Source organism: Rhipicephalus microplus, chromosome 3 (genome assembly GCF_043290135.1).
Source record: "Rhipicephalus microplus isolate Deutch F79 chromosome 3, USDA_Rmic, whole genome shotgun sequence".
Taxonomy (NCBI): Eukaryota; Metazoa; Arthropoda; class Arachnida; order Ixodida; family Ixodidae; genus Rhipicephalus; species Rhipicephalus microplus.
In genome coordinates, this window is record NC_134702.1 from 113,753 (window position 1) to 135,284 (window position 21,532).

General features: G+C 45.9%; 1 protein-coding gene across 2 annotated transcripts; it reads left to right on the forward strand.

Annotated features, from left to right (window-relative positions):
* The first annotated feature begins 859 nt into the window (after positions 1 to 859).
* LOC119184656 (thioredoxin domain-containing protein 17) lies at positions 860 to 18,386 on the forward strand. 2 transcript variants are annotated; one of them, XM_075888701.1, is made up of 5 exons: positions 860 to 1,197; positions 9,120 to 9,198; positions 17,057 to 17,138; positions 17,247 to 17,312; positions 17,636 to 18,386. In XM_075888701.1, exons 1-4 carry the CDS (start codon positions 1,038 to 1,040, stop codon positions 17,310 to 17,312), a joined length of 387 nt encoding a protein of 128 aa, XP_075744816.1. In that variant the 5' UTR covers positions 860 to 1,037; the 3' UTR covers positions 17,636 to 18,386. The 2 variants fall into 2 exon arrangements, with proteins under 2 accessions (XP_075744816.1, XP_037289877.1); XM_037433980.2 differs by having other exon boundaries at positions 861 to 1,197; positions 17,247 to 18,386.
* The last annotated feature ends 3,146 nt before the right edge of the window (positions 18,387 to 21,532 follow it).

A 21,532-nucleotide genomic window follows, 5' to 3' on the forward strand; every position in this document is an offset into this window, starting at 1 on the left:
GCGTAAATAGGCACTAAAATTGACAAGCGTTTCATTATCAATACTTTATTTTCTTCGTATAACGTTCAAAGCATCTTTTTAAGACTTTAGTAAAAATAAAAGACGGGAAATTTCATTTTTAGCTCAATATGATTTGTTTTATATACTTTCAGGTAAATCGCACTTCGCGAGCTGTGTCGTCGAGAGTAGGCATTTCTCAGTCAACTGAGTTCTGGCGAAGGCAGTTGGCGGCGAATGGCATTCGAATGGCATTCGGATGAATGTCATTTTGTTCGCCCGTGTGGCACCGCGCGAATGGCAATAAATCTGAAGGCATTCGGGGGTAAATGCCATTTTTTTCTGCCCGTGTGGCACGGGTATAATACGGCAGGCACAAGAAATCTAGGAGGCGTTGGTACCACAGAACACCCTAGTTAGGGCGGCTAGAGTCATAGAGTTTCCCACAATATTAACTAGAGAGACTAGGCAAATGTGTGTACTACAACAAAACCGAAACACAGCAATAAACGAAGCCGCAAGTACGAAGACTAGGCAAATGTGTGTACTACCGTACGTAGTACGAGCGCGGAGGAAGGACGTGACTACGAGTCTACGAGACTACGACACACATTTGCCTAGTCTTCGTACTTGCGGGCGGCGAATCGTACTTGCGGCTTTGTTTATTGCTGTGTTTCGGTTTTGTTTTGAAAGAAATAACAAACCCTTTTAAACTTACGCACTTGATTCAAAATAGCAAACTTAAAAAAATAAGGTTGTGAAGCACAAACTGTGAACATTTGCTAATTTATGTTTTTGTGAAAAAACAGCTCTAAGCCACACGAACACACACGGAGCCAGAAGCAGGCCAGAAGTACGAAAATTAGACAAATGTGTGTACTACCCATCATTCCCATGCTCGTTGAAGTGCCGTGCGTTGCAGGTATTACAGGTGTTCTGTGGTGGTGGGCGTACATTCCGACTTCGAGTGGCCTGCACTGTACTTCTGTAGGAGTTCCAAGGACTGTAACTGTACGTTGACTGTCTTTTCGCTTGAGGACATGGTGAAAAAAATTGTCGCAAAGTCTTTCGAAGAGTTTCAAGCTGCAATCAAGTCTTTAAGACCCAAAGACACGAAAGAAAATCAGGATTTGGTGCTGTGTCTCTTCACAGGATCGGAAGATGATAGCGGCAAAAGCTGGTGCCCTGACTGCGTTGCAGGTATTACCGCACCATTACGTTTCTATCAGCTACAAACTGAGCGTTGCGATGATCCCAGAAGCCGAAGAAATTTGCGAATTACGTGCATTATACCGAATGTGTTAAATGTCACATAATCATATCCGTGGAAAATCCTAAGGTAACTGCGATAATTTGTAGGCTACTGCGTCAATAAAGCTTGTGATATCTTGCAGACATCTTCAGATGGATCGAGATTGTTGTGGAAGTTACAATAAATTTTTAACGAGGGGGATAGCGACGGGGTTAAGGCGGAGTATCCAGGTCCCCCGGCACTAGGATAAGGCAAATGCTTAGACGCGGGCTCGACTCTATCGACTTGCCTTGAGGGTGAAGCTGGTAATGGCTGTTGCGAAATGTCGGAGAGCTAAATGACTGTTTGAAAGCTTAAAATACAGCAAGGCGCTAATAAGTTGCTGGCTTCTGTTATGTTATAGGCACCGTTCAGTCGAGTTTTCCAGTTTGACTACAGCGCCAGAATACATAGCCTAGAGGATTAAAAAAAAAAAAACTTGAGACGGCCTCGGTGAAAATGGAACGCGACGCGAGCGAATTGTGTCCGGGATACATTAGGGACGCGAGCACGGATAGATGGATGGATGGATGTGGCTGTACCCTTTAGATCGAGCGGTGGCTAGCGCCACCAAGCCGTAATACATAATGAACCAAAAACTAGATTTACATATTTTTTCCCTTTAAATAGTGAGGTTGAGGATTCGTACTTTGCAGTGAAGGGTTTAATTTTCACTCGTGCCTTGACTTTAGCCACCAATCAGATAACCTCCTTCTAGTTAATTCTACCCGCTTAAAGTCTACTTTGCCCTCCCTGTCCCTAAACCCCAGTGCTTTGGAAAACTCTGTGCCGTCATCCTGAACTATAGGGTGAAGCCATTTACAGAACATTATCAAGTGTTCGGCAGTTTCTTCTTCCTTTCCACACGCACTGTATACCGTGTCTACCCCTTCGTATTTGGCCCGATATGTCTTGGTTTGCAATACTCTCGTCCTGGCCTCAAACAGTAGAGAACTACCCCGAGTATTATCATAGATCCTTTCCTTGGCAATTTCCTGCTTAAAAGTTCGATAGATCTCTAGTGCAGACTTCTTAACCATGCCAATTCTCCACATATCGGTCTCAACTTCCTTCACCTTCTTCTTAACCGATAATTATTTTTGGTTTGTCCGCCTGCTTTTTCGAAGTATTGACCAGTCAATTTTCTGGTTCGCTTCCTTCATTTTGTATCGACATTATTTATGTACAAGTAGCTGAATACCTTCCTAGCCCAACGCTCCTCCCTCATTTCTCTCAATTGCTTCTCAAATTTTATCTTGCTGCTAGTTTCCCTGCCCTCAAATGATGTCCATCCCATATCACCTTGTACTCTCTGATTTGGTGTATTCCCGTGAGCTCCTAAGGCAAGCCTACCTATTCCACGTCGCTTAATTTCTATTTCTAATCTTGCTTGAACTTCTGATCTCATGCACAAGACCACATTGCCGAACTTCAGACCAGGAACCATGACCCCTTTTCATATTCCTCTCACAACATCATACCTATTGTAATTCCACAGTGCCCTGTTTTTCATTACCGCTGCATTCCTGTTACTTTTAGTCGCCACGTATATTTCGTGTTCCTTTAGGTACTCGGCCCCATTGCTTATCCATATGCCCGGATATTTGTACTTATCTGTTATCTCTAGTGTGACCTCCTGTATTGTAAACTCGCTACCTTCATTCTCATTCAAAATCATGACTGCTGATTTTTCCTTACTTAATCTGAAATCTAACCAATCTCCCTCATTACCGCAGATGTCCACCAATCTCTGCAAATCTTCCTTGTTGTCGGCCATTAGTACTATATCATCTGTGTACATCAGTGCTGGTAGTGCTTGTTCAATGAGTTTTCCTTGTTTGACGAAAGAAAGGTTGAAGCCCAGTCCACTTCCCTCTAATTTGGCCTCTAATCCTTGTAGGTACATCATGAATAATAAGCGTGACAGGGAACACCCCTGCCTAAGCCCCCATTTTACCTCTGCAGGCTTGGATACCTGTTTTTTCCACTTTATAATTACCTTGTTACCTTTATACATACCATCTAAAAGATTAGTGACTACATCTTCCACGCCTAGTGTGTCTAGTATTCCCCAAAATTCCTCTTGAGCCACGCTATCGTACGCTCCCTTGATATCCAAAAATGCTAGTCATAGGGGCCTGTGTTCCTTTTCTGCTATTTCGATGCACTGCGTCAGTGAGAACAGATTGTCTTCCAACCTCCTGTGTTTCCGAAACCCATTCTGCAGTTCTCCCAGCACCCCCTCATCCTCTATCCATGCCTGCAGTTTTTCCTTTATAATCTGCATCGCCAGCCTGTAGACCACTGATGTCACTGTTATAAGACGGTAGTTGTTTATGTCAGCTTTGTCGCCCTTTCCTTTATAGATCATGCTCATCTTGCTAAGTTTCCATCCATCGGGGACCTCACCACCAATTCTTGTTCTGCTGACTGCCTCTCTCAAAGTCGGTTCAGACTTCGGACCCAATGTCACTATCAGCATAATTGGAATGCCATCTGGGCTTGTTGATGTACTACTTTGAACCCTCTTCTCAGCCCTTTCCCACTCTGGTTGTGAAAATGGAGCCATTGCGCCACTTACCCATCTTTGCCTATTGTGTTGCATAAGGCACTTTTTTGTTGAAATTTTTCTGTCACCCTTGTTCTTATATATTTAACAGCTTCGTCCCCTCCTAGCCTAGCATTTTGAGCTGTAGTCACGAACCTCTGCTCTAGGCTTGTTTCATTTCTTAGGGAGTTTAGATGGTTCCAAAATTTGGCAGCTGCCTTTCTATCCTTTTTATGTTCTTCTGCCAGCCACTGAGCACCCTTTCTTCTAATCTCTTCATTGATCAGGAGGGATGCTTCCCTTCAAGAGTTCAGAAAGATGTCCCGTTTTCTTTCTACATCATCTGTCTGTTCACCCCGCTGCTTAGCATGTCTGTGTTCTCTAGAGGCTTCCTGACGTTTTGCTATGGCTCTTTTAACTTCCTCATCCCACCAACTCTTGGGTTTGTGTCTTCTTTTCCGGGGTGACTTGTCACGAGCCTTAGCAAGCTCTAGCTCAAACAGTCTAATTAGATTTGTGTATGTCCACACTGCTTTATTATCCTCAGTGATCACTTTCTCAATTTGTTTAGTAGCAATTTTCATTTGCCTTTGTGAATGAAAATTTTCCTGTAGTTGCTCATCTTGTCTCCTTCACACTTTCGCTGCTCTTCCAAAACTTAGCTTGATACGTTTGTGATCACAACCCAGACTTCTGGAGCCACCTTCATCTATGTGCATTCCCCTGAGCTTATCATACGTCCTATGTGACATCAGTGCATAATCAATCGTTGACTGCAGCCTTCCTACCTTCCATGTTATTTGCCCTTCACACTTCTCAGTACTGTTGCAAATGATCAAATCATGTGTCCCTTTTTTTGTGTGCTCCTAACGGCGAATGTCAGAAACTTAGAGACGAGAGAGAGAGTATAAAACATTTATTTGTGACCGAGGAAGGAATGTCCGTGAGTGGGATCCTTTGTCCGGGATCCTATTGGCACGGGCCGCTGACCTCGCTCGTCTCACAAGGGCCTCTTGGGTCGAGGTAACGCAGCTCCCTCTGGTCAGTGTGCGGTGCCTATGCCAGCCGCCGGCACTACACGTGCAGCACTTATTTTGCTGGCATATGTATTACCAGCATGAAAGGCTCCCCATAAATGAGCCGACAGAAAAGCCACATGGTCATGCGGAGCCAATGAAGAAAAAACTGCCGGCAACTTTTTTTTCCAGGATAATATGCCTGCACTATTGGCCGCGAGATGAAGCAGAATTGCAGCCTGGCGGCGACTGGCTGAAACGGTGAAGTGTGGATTGCTCCTTGCGTTGTCTGGTAGCCACGTCGTGTTTCTATGTGCGTGTACGTCATGCACGTTCTGAAAGTATGGTTTGTTCGATCATGTCAGCACGAGTGTAACTGTTTCTACGTATGCCTGAAACGACACACAAAGGCATTTGGTCTTGCTTGGCTGCTAATGCAGTCTGCTAATGCTAATGCGAGTGCAACTTTCCGGAGTGCTGTGTAATGTCATCGTACCCTCCATTCACCAGAATAATTTCAGAGTTGGTGCTGCCTTCTGTTTCAAGCACATTGCAAAATGCTCTTGGCATCCTCCCAAGCATGAGGACTATTAATGGTGTGTGAATGCAGCGTTTTATAAAGAATCTATTGTACAAAAAAAAAAGGCTCCTAGGTCATGCACTGCGCGCTGGTGGCAGGTGTACAACTGCCGCACCGTAGTTTATCGATCATGCGAGATGCCTCAGTTGTGTTCATCTGGCTGTGGTACCACTACATAGAAATATTACTATCACAAGAACTGTGAGACTTCGGTACTTACACTGTACTTATTAAAACAGATTTACCGTGTGCCACCGCGTGCTTAGATTTGAAAATGCTTTAGAGAGCCCAGGCGTTGAAAGTTTATTCAGATGGCATGCCTTATGGGAGATTTTTACTTCAACCAAAAGTTTTGAAGAAATCCGACGTTTCAAAACCGACTTGGTTCCTTTCTCTGGGGTGATTGCGGAGACTACATAGCAGCGGTGGGGTGGATAATGAACCCCCTCTCTCTTTCTCTCTCGTTTTGCCGTGGAGCACAGTCCACGTGTATACTCTGGGGGAAGGGTTCCGAGAGAGCGGTTGATGTTATGGACTGACCTCTGTATGTGCCACGACTCGAGTAATAACCTTCTCCTCCAGTTCGGCTCTCTTTCAAGGATGGCCGTCGCTTCCATCCTCGAAAGCGAGCTGAACTGGAGGAGAAACGCAAGCAGGTGGAACACAAGCTAACCTCGTACAAACGACACAGCAAAGGCGTGATTTAGTGTGAAGGCATGAAAAGTCGCCCAGAACGACGATCATCCCTATGGAAGGCAGAGTGCGTTTTACTCACGGGTAATGTTAACGTTGCATAGGTGTCGTGCACTGATTCAGTAGAGAAGAGCGTAGATCTTAACAGTGAACTGTAGTCAAGGCATCTTACCCACTGACAATCTGCTCAGACCGCGCGCAACGAAGCGCCGCTGCGTGTATTTGTATACGCGCCGGCCGCCGACCGCCTATCCACACTTGCGCGGGAATGGTGCTGCCTTCTATAGCCCGATCTCGCCCAAATAGGCGCGGGCTTTCGAAATACACTGCCGATGTCTGCCGAAATTGGGATTGCAAGAGCGCGATTGCGTCGTTCTGCAGTTTTCAGGTGCTTCGGTGAAATTCGTATTTCGTCACGACAAAGGGGGGAGGAGACAGCGGCCATTTATTTTTTAAATCTCAGAGCAGCAAGGAACACTTCGACTGCCCAACTTCTTTATTTATAAAAAAGCTAGGCATTTAAGATGTCTGCCACCACATAAAAATGATGCCTTTATGTTCAGGATTTCTGGACACTTTTTCTGAAGCATGTCTAAAGGCACTAAGCCGTGCTAGATATGTCTTCTGTGGTGCGCAGCCATGCTTGGGCCCTTCTAGCCATGCCATGCGACAGGAGCGTCCTTCTCGGGACGAAGCTTCGTAAGGCTGAACTTGTCTGTTGCGCTCCACAAAACCGAAATTAATCAAATTTAAAGTGGAGTAAAAAATGTCGAATCATTATTTATTTGTTAAAATACGTGCAACAATGAATGAAACGACCTATTTACTTTTCTTGGGTAGTCGCCATTCAGTTGATTGCATGTTCTAGTGCATGATTAATGTTGATTCACTCTTGACTTCAACACTGATGTTGAACTACGTCTGGTGGAAAAATGCAAATAAGCCCCAAGACGTGAGAAGAGACTGGTAAATTCTAGAAGCACCTTGGAGAAAATTCCGGCATATCAAGCAAGTGAATGATAATGATGGAGCTAAGCCCTCAATCCTCTCTGTTCAATCATCATCAAAGTCGGGGGTTCATGGCGACACTTACAGCCTCGTGCTAGCAGGTTTGGAACGTGTTTGTGCTGGCTTGAAAGTACTGAACGCAGTGTGCTTCCAACATGTTTGTGCAAAGCCAGAGGGTCACGAGTTGTAGGATGTAGTGAAAAGTTCAAGAAAGTGAAGTCTATATATGTGCCCCTGATGGTAGTGGGATGCTTGTATAAAATGCACTGGAGAGCGTATGTGTCTATTCGGCCTTGCACGCTCGCACCGCAGGGCCTTGGCGGCAAGTCGTGCTGCTGCTGCATTCTGAGCCCTCTCCGCCACTGTCTTGTCTTCCTGACCACGCTATCTTTCATACCTAACATCAAGTATATAAAAAAGAGTATGCTTAGATGCCATGAATATTCTGAAATTGTTGTCATGCACTGCATGGGGTGGTGACGAGAACTGTCTGATGAATGTCTATAAGCCTCATACGCACATGCTGTGACTACGGAGTGATAATGTATCAATCACCTTTTTTTGGGCACTTTTTGTGCCAGCCCCGTACAAAGCCTCTACGCTGAATTGAATGAGTGGTCAATCCACCTGTAGAGATCTACACCGCCTTTGTGTATTTTCTGAAAGTGAACGGAGACATGGAACACCCTTCAAACTCTTTAATTGATGTAAGTTCAGCCTTGTATGACAACCGCCCAACAGCCGTACTCACCGCGTATGGGGGGCCTAGCTCAGGAAATGGGCGCCCCATTCTCGAACACTGTCTGGTGACCCTCGCTGCTTTCTCCCACTATGGAAGTTCATAGACTGCGATGTATCCTTCGTGTAAGTTACTAAGCACGCGCCTGCAGCACATATCCATACACACTTCCAGGAACTCCTGCACAAATGCACTTTTCCTGAATTCTTTACCGATGCCTCAAAATCTCAGACTTTGTGTCTTATGCAGCGATTGGTCTATCCTTTTCGGATGTAGGCATTCTGCACCCCAATACAAGCATCTTCACAGCAGAGGCATACGTGATATTATCGACCATCGGACATATAAAAGAATTAAAACTGTCAAAAGCAATGGTACACAAATTTTGTAAGCTCTGAAAAAAATTCTTAAAAAACTCACAAAATTTGTTCTTCTTGTTTACTCACTTTTATGCATGATATACGTACAAAAATAGTATGTCATAGTTTGCTGGTTGCCAGGACCGTGCAAGATTCAAGGAAACGTGTTGGCGGACCAGCTAGCTGCTCCCGCTCACAAGCACTACAGCCAGTACATTCACAACTGTGCCTGCACTTTACCTCAAGCTTTTCCTTAAAGGAAAGCTCAAGAATTATCGGCTGCGACTATGGGATAGGCAAACACAAAATAAAATTCATCTCATCAAGCCGCGTTTCAGAAATTGGCCACCAACATTCAAGTCACACCGCACAGAAGTAACACTTAATGGATTAAGAATAGGACATACACATAGTACACATTTAGCCCTTAACTGATAGTATCGTGATGAACTTTTTACTGTCTATGGCTATATTTCAGCATCCAAAAGTGCAATCACTCATTTGAAAGTTGCCACATGGTCACCCTTGTCGTGAAATGTTTATTTTGGGGCACTAACAACCAACAAACACGATAATGTTCAAAGGAGCAATGGTAATCTGGAGTGGGGGCCCAAAGAAATTTCTGGCTATGCTACTGGACACTACAGGAGCTCTTTTTGTATTGTAAATTTATTAGTCTGTATTCATCAAAAAATGAATGGAGCACCTGTCCCGTCTGTCAAGGACAATAGGTTGTGACTTCTTTCTTGTGTCCATCTTTTAAAATGAACGCACCTCTGTGTTATCTTAAGCTTTATGCTTCTTCATATTTTTGTGCAGTCATGATAGTACAAAGCTGACTACTGTGTTTCTTTTATTTTAAAGCTTGCAATCTACTCTATTCTGCAGCAAAACCCATTCTGGCAGAAGCACTGGAAAAGGCTCCAAAAGAAACGACACTGATCACATGCTATATTGAAAGAGCAATGTAAGTCTCCAAACAATTAAGTTATGCATAACTCTTGGCCATCCCTATTTATTGCTGGCTTTGTGGTGTCGCTGCAAAATGTGCCTTAAGCAAGTTGAGCAGTGCATGCAGCTCACTCTCTCAATCAAAGCAGTATATTTGCTATAGACACTCTATAATTGCTTATGATTGTGTTAGTTTTCTCAGCCTTTAGATCAAGGCTGGGCAGAGATACCCAGAAAGGTATTCCATAATACAGAGATATGGGTTGGAAGCTTGAAATACAGATATCTAGATGCACTTTGTGATATTTCAAAGATGAATTTGTCAGCGATTGCACTCTTACGCCAAATCAGATTTACTATGCCATCCTGATAGTATCGTTACGGAGAAAATTTATTCGTACAAAGCGGGACTAGCTAACGCTGTGTAGAGCACACAGTATCGCAGACCGACTGGGCAGCTCGAGAGTTCAACCCACAACGTTGTCGTCTACCTTTTTTTTGGGTGTCGTTTTAGCGCCAGTTTCAACCACGTGTCAATACCCCGTCCGGTAAGGCACTGTCTCAGTGCCTGTTAAATTGGCGAGTCACCATAGTAGGGCTTAAGATTAGAAACTTGGACTACTTTGGTTTTGGGTGTAACAGGCGATGAGCTTCTTGTCACGGAATTCTCATAAGTGATAGGTGTGACCAGATGAATAAGGGCCCAACGTAGCGCGATAATAATTTATCGCAGAGGCCAAGACATCGAGATGGAAGCCACAGTAGAACAAGAAAGCCCGCCGAAAAAAAAGCATCCCTATGTCGACAATTGTAAAGACTTCTGCGCTCTCTGTGAGGATGATAACTGAGCGTGGGCCTCTGCGCATGCCATGAGAGCATGGGTGACAACACCTTGATCGTACGAAGTGAAGTCAGCCAGAAGCAGAGTGTCTAAGCGTAGTAAGGAATGACGGCTGAAGAGTAGTAGATAAAATGGCAAGTGGCCAGCTGTTTCATGACGCGATAAGTTGTAGGTGAAGGTGACAAACAGCAGAGCTAAGTCACAATCAGTGTGATTGCTAGATACGTACGTAGAAAGCATGTCTGTCTGTGTGCGGTGAGGTGCTCTGTAAGGCCGTCAGTCCGAGAAGTGTGGCAGTTTGGGCTAGTTGGTATGCGTGAGAACTCTTTGTCATCGTTCTATTTTCGCGCTAGAACTATCGTTAGTCTGAGGGTGGTAAAACGTGGTGAAGTTGTGACAGGTCTCAACATCAAAGTAGATCATCAATCACGCGAGATAGGAAGCAGCAACCACGATCTGTGAGCAAGTTAGACTGAGCGCCATGCTGGAGAATGTCATAGAGCAGGAAGTCTGCAACATCAGTGGTGCAGCTGGTCGGTAGCGCTCGAGTGATTGCACACCGAGTGGCATTATCGGTTGCTACGGCCACCCATTTGTTTCCATTTGTCGAAGTAGGAAAGGGACCTAGCGAATCCTACCCCACTTGATAAAATGGCTGGGCTGGCACTTCGATGAGGGAGTCGTAGGCTTTTTTCGGTGCTGGTAGAGGTCGCAAGCTGCAACATAACGGCGAACAGAGCGATAAAGACCCTTCCCGTATACTCAGCATCGAACGCAGTCGTAGGTTCTGAAGACACCTAAATGTCCAGAAGTTGGAGAGTCGTGAAATTATTGTAGAACATCCTCGCGCAGGTGATTGCACCCCATGAAGGTGTAGGTTGCAGTGGTACAAAATGTTGTCTTCAAGCGGGAACCTGCAAAGGGAAGGGCCAGTATGTCCAATTGGAGGCGGTCAATGATGGAGAGCAGCGATTGATCTCATCTCGATGTTGTTCATCCCCCCCCCCCGTGCAGAAAGTCAGTGCTGGCTAAGATGCAGTCATCGGATTCCAAATTAGTGAAGTTGGGTGGATCGACGGGGTGTCTGATATGCAGTCGGCATCAGTGTGCGGATCGCCAGATTTGTACACAACTGAGGACGTGTACTCTTTTAATCTTAGTGGCCAACGGCCGAGTCTTCCTATAGGGTCCTTAAGTGTTGACAGCAAGCAAAGCACATGATGGCCTGTGATGACTGCGAACGGACGACCGTATAAGTATGGACGAAATTTCGTGATGGCCCAGACAAGGGCTAAGCATTCCCGCTCAGTGGTAGAATAATTTTGTCCCATCTGCGACAAAAGATGACTAGCACAGGCTATCACATGGTTCGTACCATTCTGTACCTGAGCGAGTATCGTGCCAATGCCATGGCCACTTGCATAGGTGCGAAGCTCTGTCCGAGAAGCTAGATCAAAATGAGCCAACACATGTGATGTGAGAGAGGAAATCAGCGACGCGAAGGAATGGTCTTGGTATTTACCCCAGATAAAGGCTACATTCTTTTGATAAGATTAGTATGGGGCCGAGCCATATCTGTGAAGTTCGTGACATAACGGCGGAAGTATGAGCAGAGCCCAATAAAGCTGCGAACTTCTTGTATGGATCACGAAACTGGGAATTCGCGGACAGTTGTCAGGGTCGGGTCGTACACCGGTGGCGTCAACAAGGTGGCCGAGTAGTTTAATCTGCCGTCGTTCATATTGAATTGGCGTTGAAGGCCAGCACAACGAAATGTCAAAAATGGCCGAGAGATGAGGCAGGTGGCTTTCAAAGGTGGGGGAAAAACTATGACATCATCCAGATAGCACAGGCAGGTCGACCATTTGAATTTGCGGAGAAGAGAGTCCATCATACACTCAAAGGTAGCCGAAGCATTGCACAACCCAAAAAGCATACTTTAAATGCTGTTTTCTCGCGGTCCCGCACAACCCAAAAAGCATACTTTAAATGCTGTTTTCTCGCGGTCCCGGTGGTCAACCGAAATTTTCCAGTATTTGGATAGAAAATCAATGGACGAGAAATACTTCGCACCGTGGAGGCAGTCGAGCGCGTCATCCATTCTAGGTGGAGGACAGACATTCTTCTTGGTGATCTGATTAGGTGGCAATAGTCGACGCGAATGAGCCAGCTGTTATCCTTCTTTTTCACTAAGACCACAGGGAATGCCCAAGGACTAGATGAAGGCTATATGTTGTCTTTTCTGAGCATTTAGTTGACCTCCTTCGGTATAACTGGGTGCTCAGCATGCGAAACACGGTAAGGGCGTTTGTGAAGTGGACTCACGTTGCCAGTGTTGATACAGTGAGCTACGGTGCTTGTGCGACCCAGGGGACAGTCGTCAATGTCAAAGATATTCAGGTAAGAAAATAGAACACCACATTCCGCTTCAACTTGACAGGTAACAGGTCGCCGGATATCATTTTGTTCAGGAATGCCTTATTTTGAGGGGTGATGACAGTTTTCGCCATAATCAGAGGTGAAAGAAGAAATCGTACATTCCTTCACGGTGGAAAGTTTGGCTAAAGTTATGTCTTGAGGAAGGACTTCGGTTGACGTGGAGAGGTTGAGAACAGGAAATAGCGTTGTGTTGTTAGGAACAAACACTATGGTATGTGGAAGTGCAATGTTGTCCATAAGGGTCAAGTCAAAGTGTGGAGGCACGAGATAATCTCCATTATGAACGGACGGAAAAGGGCGACACAGGGACGTATATAGCAGCCTGGGGCGGTATCCGTAGAGAGACCACGGATCATAGCCAAGTGCGACCTATAGGTGCAAAATCGGAGCACAAAGGCTACTCGAGCTGTAAGATGCTGGTGGAACAATTTATGAGAGCGGAGTGAGAAGTTAGAGAATCAATTTTAGGGATGCCATTGTGTGGGCACGCATAGAGAACTGCGAAGAGGACGGAAGTGTGGTGACCGTCAACAGTAACACTGGCAGTGCACATGCCAAGCACTGATATTTGGCTTCTGTTGGCTACTCACACAGTAGACAATGTAGCAGGTGTGAGAACGTTCTTTAGTCGAGATCGAAGCTTAGCACTCATAATGGATACTTGGGCACCAGTGTCAATCAGAGCAGTAATGGCTAAACCATCAAGGAGCACGCGAAGTGAATTGCGTCTTGAATTTCTAGTCGGTTGAAAGTTTGCGATCCTAGTCGTCAACGCAGCACCACCTCCAGGAGCTGCAGTTATCAGTTTCTTGGGGGATGACCAGAATAAGCCGGTGACAGAGAATGGTTGCACTGAAGAGTGAGAGTAACGGGCGATTCTGAGGTGACGGCGAGTGGCTAGACCATTTTCTCTGTGCGACGTCAGCGTAAGATGGTTCGAAGAGTGGATATGAACGGTGAGAGAAGGGTTTTGAAGGGTCTTCCATGAAAGTGTGTTGTGAATACTGTCCAGGATTTTAACATTGGTCATTTGGAAAGTTTGGCCGGGAAGACCATCTGTTGCGGCAATGATGAAAGATGTGCCCAACATGAGAGCAAGAGAAGCACTTGCTTTGTCAGCATACTTGCTCGAAAAACATGAGCCATTCATCGACGTCCATGCTGTTGATACCACAAAACGTTCCAGGGTCCAGAAGATGAGAGGAATCACAGGTGACTGAGCTGGCACATACTGCGAGGCCTGGGTGGCAGTTTCAGGCGTCACGGCTGGACAAAGGTGGTGTCCACTGCAGATTTTCGGAGCCGGGTTGACTGAAGAGCCCGCACCTCCACTAAAAAAGATGTTACGCGCTATTTGTTGACAGCGGGATAGCTAACGCTGCGCAGAGTGTACAGTGTGGCAGACCAACTGGGCAGTTCAACCCACAACAACAACGTTGTCGTCTTCCTCTTTTTGGGCGTTATTTTAGCGCTTGTGCCAGAGTCGCAGTTCTATACATGTATCATTATGAACGGAAATCGCGCCAAGAAGTCTTGGACTTGGGGGCATCTATCACCTGCAATAGCCAGCGTCAAAACACATGCAGCTTGTTTTTGGGGCCACCAAAGTCACAGTCACGTACCTAGAATGATTCCGCTGAATGTACAGCCGTTGCATGTGCGTCCCGAAAAATCCACGATGCTATGCTCGATGTTTTGACACAGCTTCTGTTGTCCAAGTCGGCTAAACAACAAAACGTGCTCTCCGCAAAGGCTCGTGACGTCTAGGCCACTCGGTAGCGTGTAAGTGTTGTGGTGATTCATCGGCGGGTGTTGTCCTTTCCAGGACACTGCCGATAGCTCGTTTTGAGAGTCGCACTACCCGTAATTAAAGCACTTTTCACTAATAACTGCAAATAAATAAATAAATGTGCCGCCAGAATGTCGCATCTATTTTTGTACATCACAATCTTTTTTTTTTTTTCTATAGAAGAGCATGTGAACAGTGGGAATGCATTGACACTTTTTCTTAAATATGCTTCATCTATCGATTTTCATCCAGAAGAGCTTTTTCATAATTTTTACCACCAGAACATCCAAGTTCCTAATCGCTGTTGCAGTAAATGTCCTCTAAAAGGCCTTGCATATAAGTGCTAGGGTTCCATTTTGTATTTTTCACAGGCTTTTTCAGAAATGTCATTTCATCAATAAAAGCATCCATACTGTTTCGAGCACCTGTACTACAGCTTTAATATGCCCAGCTTTCAGTAGTAGGCCCATCAATAAGCAAGTGGACGACATGTTGAAACATGACATCGTTAAGTCCTCCGACAGTTTCTGGGCTTCACCGGTAGTTCTCATAAAAAAAAAAAGAGAGACGAGTCTATCGGGTTCTCCATTGACTACTGCTGACTTCGCAAAGTAACACGCACAGAAGTATATGATGTCTTAGACTGCCTACAACGAGCAGAGGCCTTTTCTTCATTAGATTTTACGCTTCAGGTACTGGCAGGTGCCCATGGCAAAGGACGACCGACATGCTGAAGAATATCACAAGCTTGCCTGTGCATTCCCATTACAAGACCAGACACACCAAAAACATTGCCACGATGCATTAACTAAGCCTGCGTGCTTAGCTCCTAATTCATTGGTGAGGTTGCGGTTTCCATCTACTCCTCCAGGACTCTCCCAAAAGCTTTCTTCGAGGTACAATGATCCCTATTGGGCAGTGCACCAAACATTACCAGTCAACTAACTCGTAGAGCCGCTGGATGCATCTCTGGACAAGCATTGTGATAGACAAGAAATAGTACATGTCACTTTGCTCAAGCAGTAACATGACCCTTTTGTGTACCTTAGGTCGCCAGGATGGCTCCCTCTTGGCACTGGAGTGATTGTAACGAGGGCAGTGGAGCTTGAGTAGAGAAAAGACTATGCACTGTGATTGTCGGCCTGCATCGACTTCCGCTATTTTGTCGAGTCAACTCCTGTCTGTAAAACACACCATTTCAACAGCTAGAGCTTTGAAGAAATCTGAAATCCGTTTCGAAGGGGGGGGGGGGGGGGGGGTACTTAAAGGGGAGTGAGTAGTTTGCCTGTTTTAAATAACAGTGAGTGTTCCTCCTCTTTAGTTAAGCATGCACTGTTAGTGGTTTCAGTGTAATGTGCTGGCAAGAAGTATGCCTGCTCCATGTAATCAGAAGCAACAGAGACTTTTGCTGATCAATAGTGAGGGTGACTTCATATTGCTTCACCTATAAGGTGGTTAGGCATTAGACAATGTGCTACAGTTCAGCTATATTCTGATTGCGACAGTTGGTAATGTTACGTAGCTGCTGAATTAAAATAAAGCTCTGTGATTGAAGAACCCCATTAGACTGGACGTGGTGTAGGGGTTGGGTATGTTCCCGACGCATCAGCTATATTTCGTGCCCTTGGCAACATTTTCAGGCTTCTAGTAAGCATTATGAAATAAGATAAATGAGTCAACTGCATCTGGTACCGATTTTTTTCAATATGGGAAACTTTTGGGAACATGGCACGGTTGCATTTGTCAGAGGTTTTACTTTGCCTGTTGGAAATTTGAAATTCTATGTCGGCATTTAAATGCACTTGGTATATTCAGAAGATTGATAAGACAGCGCAATCGTCGAAGACTTTCCAATATGTGACTCATTTGGCAGAAATGCTTGCAACACAGACTGCCTGTTAACGTGATGAGTGAGTTAAAATCTGGTCGTATGTTGTATGGTGTTCATCTATACTTTAAAATGAGTGTCATTTTTTTCGTCATGATTTGTTGTTTTCAAAGATATGCGAGGTAAAATTGGAATGCCTCATTAGCGATGTAGTCATTGAAATTTGCAGCCGTGTCCCATTTCAGCAATGATGTGGCAGTAAGTAAAATTGTCCGAACCAATCCTGCACCTGTCCACCGTATGCCGATTAAGTGTAGTTTGAGATTCCAAGGTTTCCCCATGGTGTTGCTAGTTGCAGCAGGGATCCACTTGTGTGGTTTCAAGGTGTCTTGCTGAGGGCTTTGCTGATGACATGCGGTTGATGAATCAATTGGCTGCCAACTCTTTCTCCTGTCGACTTGTGCTGCACTACAAATGAGAGATGTGCCGTGGCCTTACTTTTTTTTATTTCACACGCACTTTTCATCTTCAGCCGACAACCTTCAAGAGTCGCAGACACATGTGCATGCACACACACATTGGTGGGTCAAAAGTGCGTCAAGTTTGGAACATGCTATATTTGAGGAGTGAAAAAGTAGCTATTTTTACTTCTACGCAGGCCCGTGGTCGGGGAAGGGTGCCCTAGGATTACTTTGAATTTCGGATGGAGGGGAATGTAGCTGCCCCCCTTCCCCCTTTAAGAAATCCCTGGCTATGGGCCTGCTTCCAGGATCGGTTTTGGTAGACAACGGTGCTGTTTGCATTTAATCGCCCGAAGTTTCATTTTACAAAGACTTTTTGCTTCATTTGATATTGACCTGGTGTTTCTGACTGCTCTCAGGTCATAGTTTTTATTTTTCTTCAACTATCTATTAATTACCTTTTAAATACAATTTAAATCAAGATGCCATTTTGATGGTGAATTATTTTGCACACAGCTGGAAAGACTTGAAGAACCCATTCAGGACTGACAAATCTCTCAATTTGAAGTGTGTACCAACACTGATGCGATGGGGAACAGTGAGTACAAGTTTCATTTCATAAAGAGTGCTATAGTGAGGCATAACTGTAGGTTGAGTTGTAACGAGCGCTTTATTGACAATATTGATTATCACGATTCTTTTACAGGCTCAGAGGCTGGATGACACGCAGTGCCAGAAAAAGGACATGGTTGAGATGCTCCTTGAAGACTAAGTGCATGAACAAAGCTTGTACCTAGAATGTCTGACTTTGCGATAATGCTTGTCCGTCGCTTGGTCCCTGCAAGAAATAATTATAGTGTTCTGCCTCTTTAACTGCTCCAGAAATTGCAAACAAGTCCAGTTTTTAAAAAAATGTTGACAGCGTATAAAATGATTAAAAAAAGACGAGACAACAGAGGCTTTGCGATAAGAAGAGCGTTTATACAAGGCAAGGAAGCGCTCTTTACCTCTGTTGTCTCGTCCTTTCTTGATGTGCTGTTTGAATTGAAACAAGTCCAGCATATGGCTATAAAGCATTAAAGCATCCTTCTGCAGGAAATGCACTTCAATGGAGGGCTTAGCTACATCACTGGCAATTCTTGGAACTACCACAGAACTCGGATCAAGTGATGTGATTACGGTTCCAAATCCAAGCCACACAAAACAAGAAGTGGGGTTCCATTGCATCAACAAGAGGGAGCAATGGCAGAGCTCGCTCATTATGCATGGATCTCCTGGAGGCATGGACAGTTAACATGCCCACAAATAAAGTGATGCAAAAAATCTTTTTTGTAGAACACCACTTCAGTACAACTTCCAATAAAATGTAGGACAGGGCTCTCCGAACATCTTAAACCGTAGGCTATGCACTGGTATGAGGTAGACATAAAATGGTTTGTGGAACAGACACTTTTTTTGTTCACAGTGGTGCCAAGACTGTCGGTGAGTTGTCTACACATCACACCCCTCAAAGTAAACGGGAGAGAAGCAATGTCATGGCATCCACGTTTTGAGTAATGGCTACATAACCAAGAAAGAACAAATATTAGCAGTCTTGTCTATCTGTTCAGTGGAATAGGCAAAGTAAGATTTTGTGGCATAAGCCTGCTCACATAAAGCGGGATTCTGCATGAGCAACCTGTAAATTTCACTCTGACATTTTTGGAAGGCATGGGTGCATGCATGCGGTGACATCGGCCAGGTTATTTTGGGGTTTTTATTCACCTGCCATATTCGTACACTCACTGTTCCGTTGATGCGTGTGTGCCTTTACTCGTTCTGTTAGATAAAGCTCAGTGAAGAGTTAGCGCTTGTCTGCGCCTTTTCTTTCCTCGTTTCTGATCATGGAGTACGAACTAGCCTGACCCTTTTTAAAGGAGGTGGGCTCAGTGTGCCTCATGGTCACGTCGTGGTTGAGGCATGTCAAACCTCACACATATTCGCAGGGTATCCACCACAGATTTATTGGCAAATCATGGCCAACTGGATGACCATTAAAATGTGGCAGTCCATATGCCACGTGACATGGGGAGGAAATGCAAGTTAGATGGTTTTCCGATGGTCACCATTGGAAGCAATCTAAAATATAAAACACCCTAGAGTCTACACACCTTCGTTATGCAGCTCGTCTCTGAATGGCTTGCACAAAGATGTGGTTATATTGTGACGATGGAACGCGTTTATTTACAAGATGGGTAATGCCGAGGTTTAGCTCAGCGAAGGAACAACAGCGTCGCTCGCGAGCCAGTCCAGTCTCTTCCTCCTCTTCGTTGAATCTTCGCTAGCGCGTTTCACTTCCCGGTTCGCAGACGATGCCCTCTGGGCGAGTCACTCAGATGGTTGATGGTGGCACGGTTTAAGGCGCGCAACGTGTGTCAATTGTGTTTTGCTAGAGCGGCGACCATTGCTTGTGATGCTCGAGATTACGTACGTGACGTCGCTGAGGCGGTCAAGAATGACGAATGGACCGGAATAGTGGGCCAAGAACTTCTGGCACAAACCACGTTTGCGGACTGGTGTCCATAACTACACAAGATCGCCCCTTACTATAAGATACGGAGCGATGGCAGGCGTAACGTTTCTTGGAACGCTGCTGGGATGCCAAGGTTCGGAGGCGTGCGATGCGACGGGCTTCTTCTGCGCGGCAGAGCGTCTCGGCTATCGATGTTTCCACGTCTAGTGTGAAAGGTAGTATAGTGTCGAGACAAAATCGTGGGGAGCGAGCGTATAGCAGGTAAAATGGAGAGTAACCTGTAGTCTCATGCTTCGCAGTATTGTACGCGTACGTGATGTAAGGTAGCACTTCGTCCCAGTTTTTGTGCTTAGAATCGACATAGACAGCATGTTCGTGAGAGTCCGGTTCGTGCGCTCTACGAGACCATTGGTCTGCGGGTGATATGGTGTGGCATGGCGGAAATGGCAGGCAGACAGACGCAGGATCTCTTCAACGACGTCGGCAACGAACTGACGTCCGTGGTCGCTAATGACAACGCGTGGAGGATCATGGCGGAGAATTGTACAGCGAAGCATAAACTGCGACACGTGCATGGCCGTTGCAGCAGGTATTGCAGCAGTTTCTGCGTAGCGCGTTAGGTGGTCAACACAGACGACGACCCATCGATTGTTACTGCTCGATCGTGGAAATGGACCGAGCAGATCGACACCAACAGTCTCGAAGGGAGAGTTAGGAGGTGGAACAGGATGGAGAAGTCCTGGCGGCGTAGCCGTGGGACGTTTGTGTCGTTGGCATTGTTCGCATCCAGCAACGTATTTTTCCGTGTCGTGTCGCATCTTGGGCCAATAGAACCTTTGCTGGATTCGAAGCGTTCTGCCGAAGCCCATGTGGCCGCAGGTTGCGTCGTCGTGTAAGGACCGAAAGACGTGAGCCCGTAAAGTGCGTGGAACAACTAGAAGCAGACGGGCGCCTTGTCCGGAATAATTCTTCTTGTAAAGGCCGCCGTCATGAACCACAAAAGAGCTTGGGTTTGCGTGTTCATTTGCGGAGGCGAACAGAGAATCTAAGGAGCGGTCCTCTTGTTGGGCGGACAGGAAAGTCGCGAGATCGGGGAACTCAGAGGCAATAGTGCCGATATACTGGTCGAAGTTGTCAGCGTCGCACTCAGTCGTCGGTAGAGAAAGGCGCGATAGGCAGTCGGCGTCTGCGTGCCGGTTACCGCTCTTGTAGCGTACTGTGAAGTCGAACTCTTGTAAGCGCAAAGCCCATCGCGTCAGTCGTCCAGATGGGTCTCGGAGGCCTACCAACCAGCATAGAGAATGATGGTCGGTGATTACCGAGAAGCGACGGCCGTAAGATGTATGGGCGAAACTTGTGCACAGCGAAAACGACTGCGAGGCACTCCTGTTCTGTGACTCTGTAATTTCGTTCTGCCTTGCTCAACGGACGACTCGCGTAAGCGACCACGTGTTCAGCATTGTCATGGCGCTGAACGAGCACTACACCAAGGCCGATTCCACTAGCATCTGTGTGAATTTCCGTTTCAGCAGAAGGATCGAAATGGCGAAGTACCGGTCCTGAAGTCAGTGTGAACCGAAGCTGCTGAAAGGCTGCTTCGCAATCCGGTGTCCAGTGGAAAGGGACATCCTTTTGCAGAAAGTCAGTCAGTGGTTGTGCTTTATCAGCGAAATTCGGAACAAATCGACGAAAGTAAGAACACAGGCCCAGGAAGCTACGCAACTCCCTGGGGGACTGCGGCTGCTTGAAGTTGCCGACAGCGGCGACTTTCTGCGGGTCCGGTCTCACGCCATTTTTATCCACCAGGTGTCCCAGAACCAAGGTTTCACGTTCTCCAAAGCGACATTTTTTTGAGTTCAGTGTAAGCGCAGCTTCCTCGAGACAGGTTAGAACGAGGTCAAGGCGATGATTATGTTCTTCAAATGTTCGGCCAAAAATCACCACATCGCCCAGGTAACACAGGCAAATTTCCCATTTGAGGCCCCGTAAAACGGTGTCCATATATCTTTCAAATGTGGCGGGGGCATTACACAAGCCGAATGGCATAACATTAAACTCAAACAGACCGTCGGGTGTAACAAAGGCCGTCTTTTATTTGTCAGCCGGATCCATGGGGATCTTCCAATACCCGGATCGCAAGTCCACCGATGAAAAATAGGACGCTGAATGCAGGCAGTCGATGACATCATCGATGCGAGGAAGCGGGTACACGTCCTTCTTAGTTACAGAGTTGAGACGTCGGTAGTCAACGCAGAACCTCCAGGACCCATCTGTTTTCTTGACCAAGATAACAGGCGCGGCCCAGGGACTTGACGATTCTTGAATTACGCCAGAGGTTAGCATCTCGCTGACTTGCTCTGAAATTACCTTGCGCTCTGACGCGGAAACTCGATAAGGTTTCTGTCTGAGGGGGTGCGCAGATCGGGTGTCGATCTTGTGACGAGTGCGTGTGCTGGGCGTCTGAGGTCTATGCGACTTCC

Bases quoted from the DNA above. Each gene is read 5' to 3' on its own strand.
- LOC119184656 (XM_075888701.1), top strand. From the start codon at position 1,038: ATGGTGAAAAAAATTGTCGCAAAGTCTTTCGAAGAGTTTCAAGCTGCA. The intron at 9,199-17,056 runs GTAAGTCTCCAA...TTTTGCACACAG, and splicing joins TGCTATATTGAAAGAGCAAT to CTGGAAAGACTTGAAGAACC. The intron at 17,139-17,246 runs GTGAGTACAAGT...ATTCTTTTACAG, and splicing joins CACTGATGCGATGGGGAACA to GCTCAGAGGCTGGATGACAC.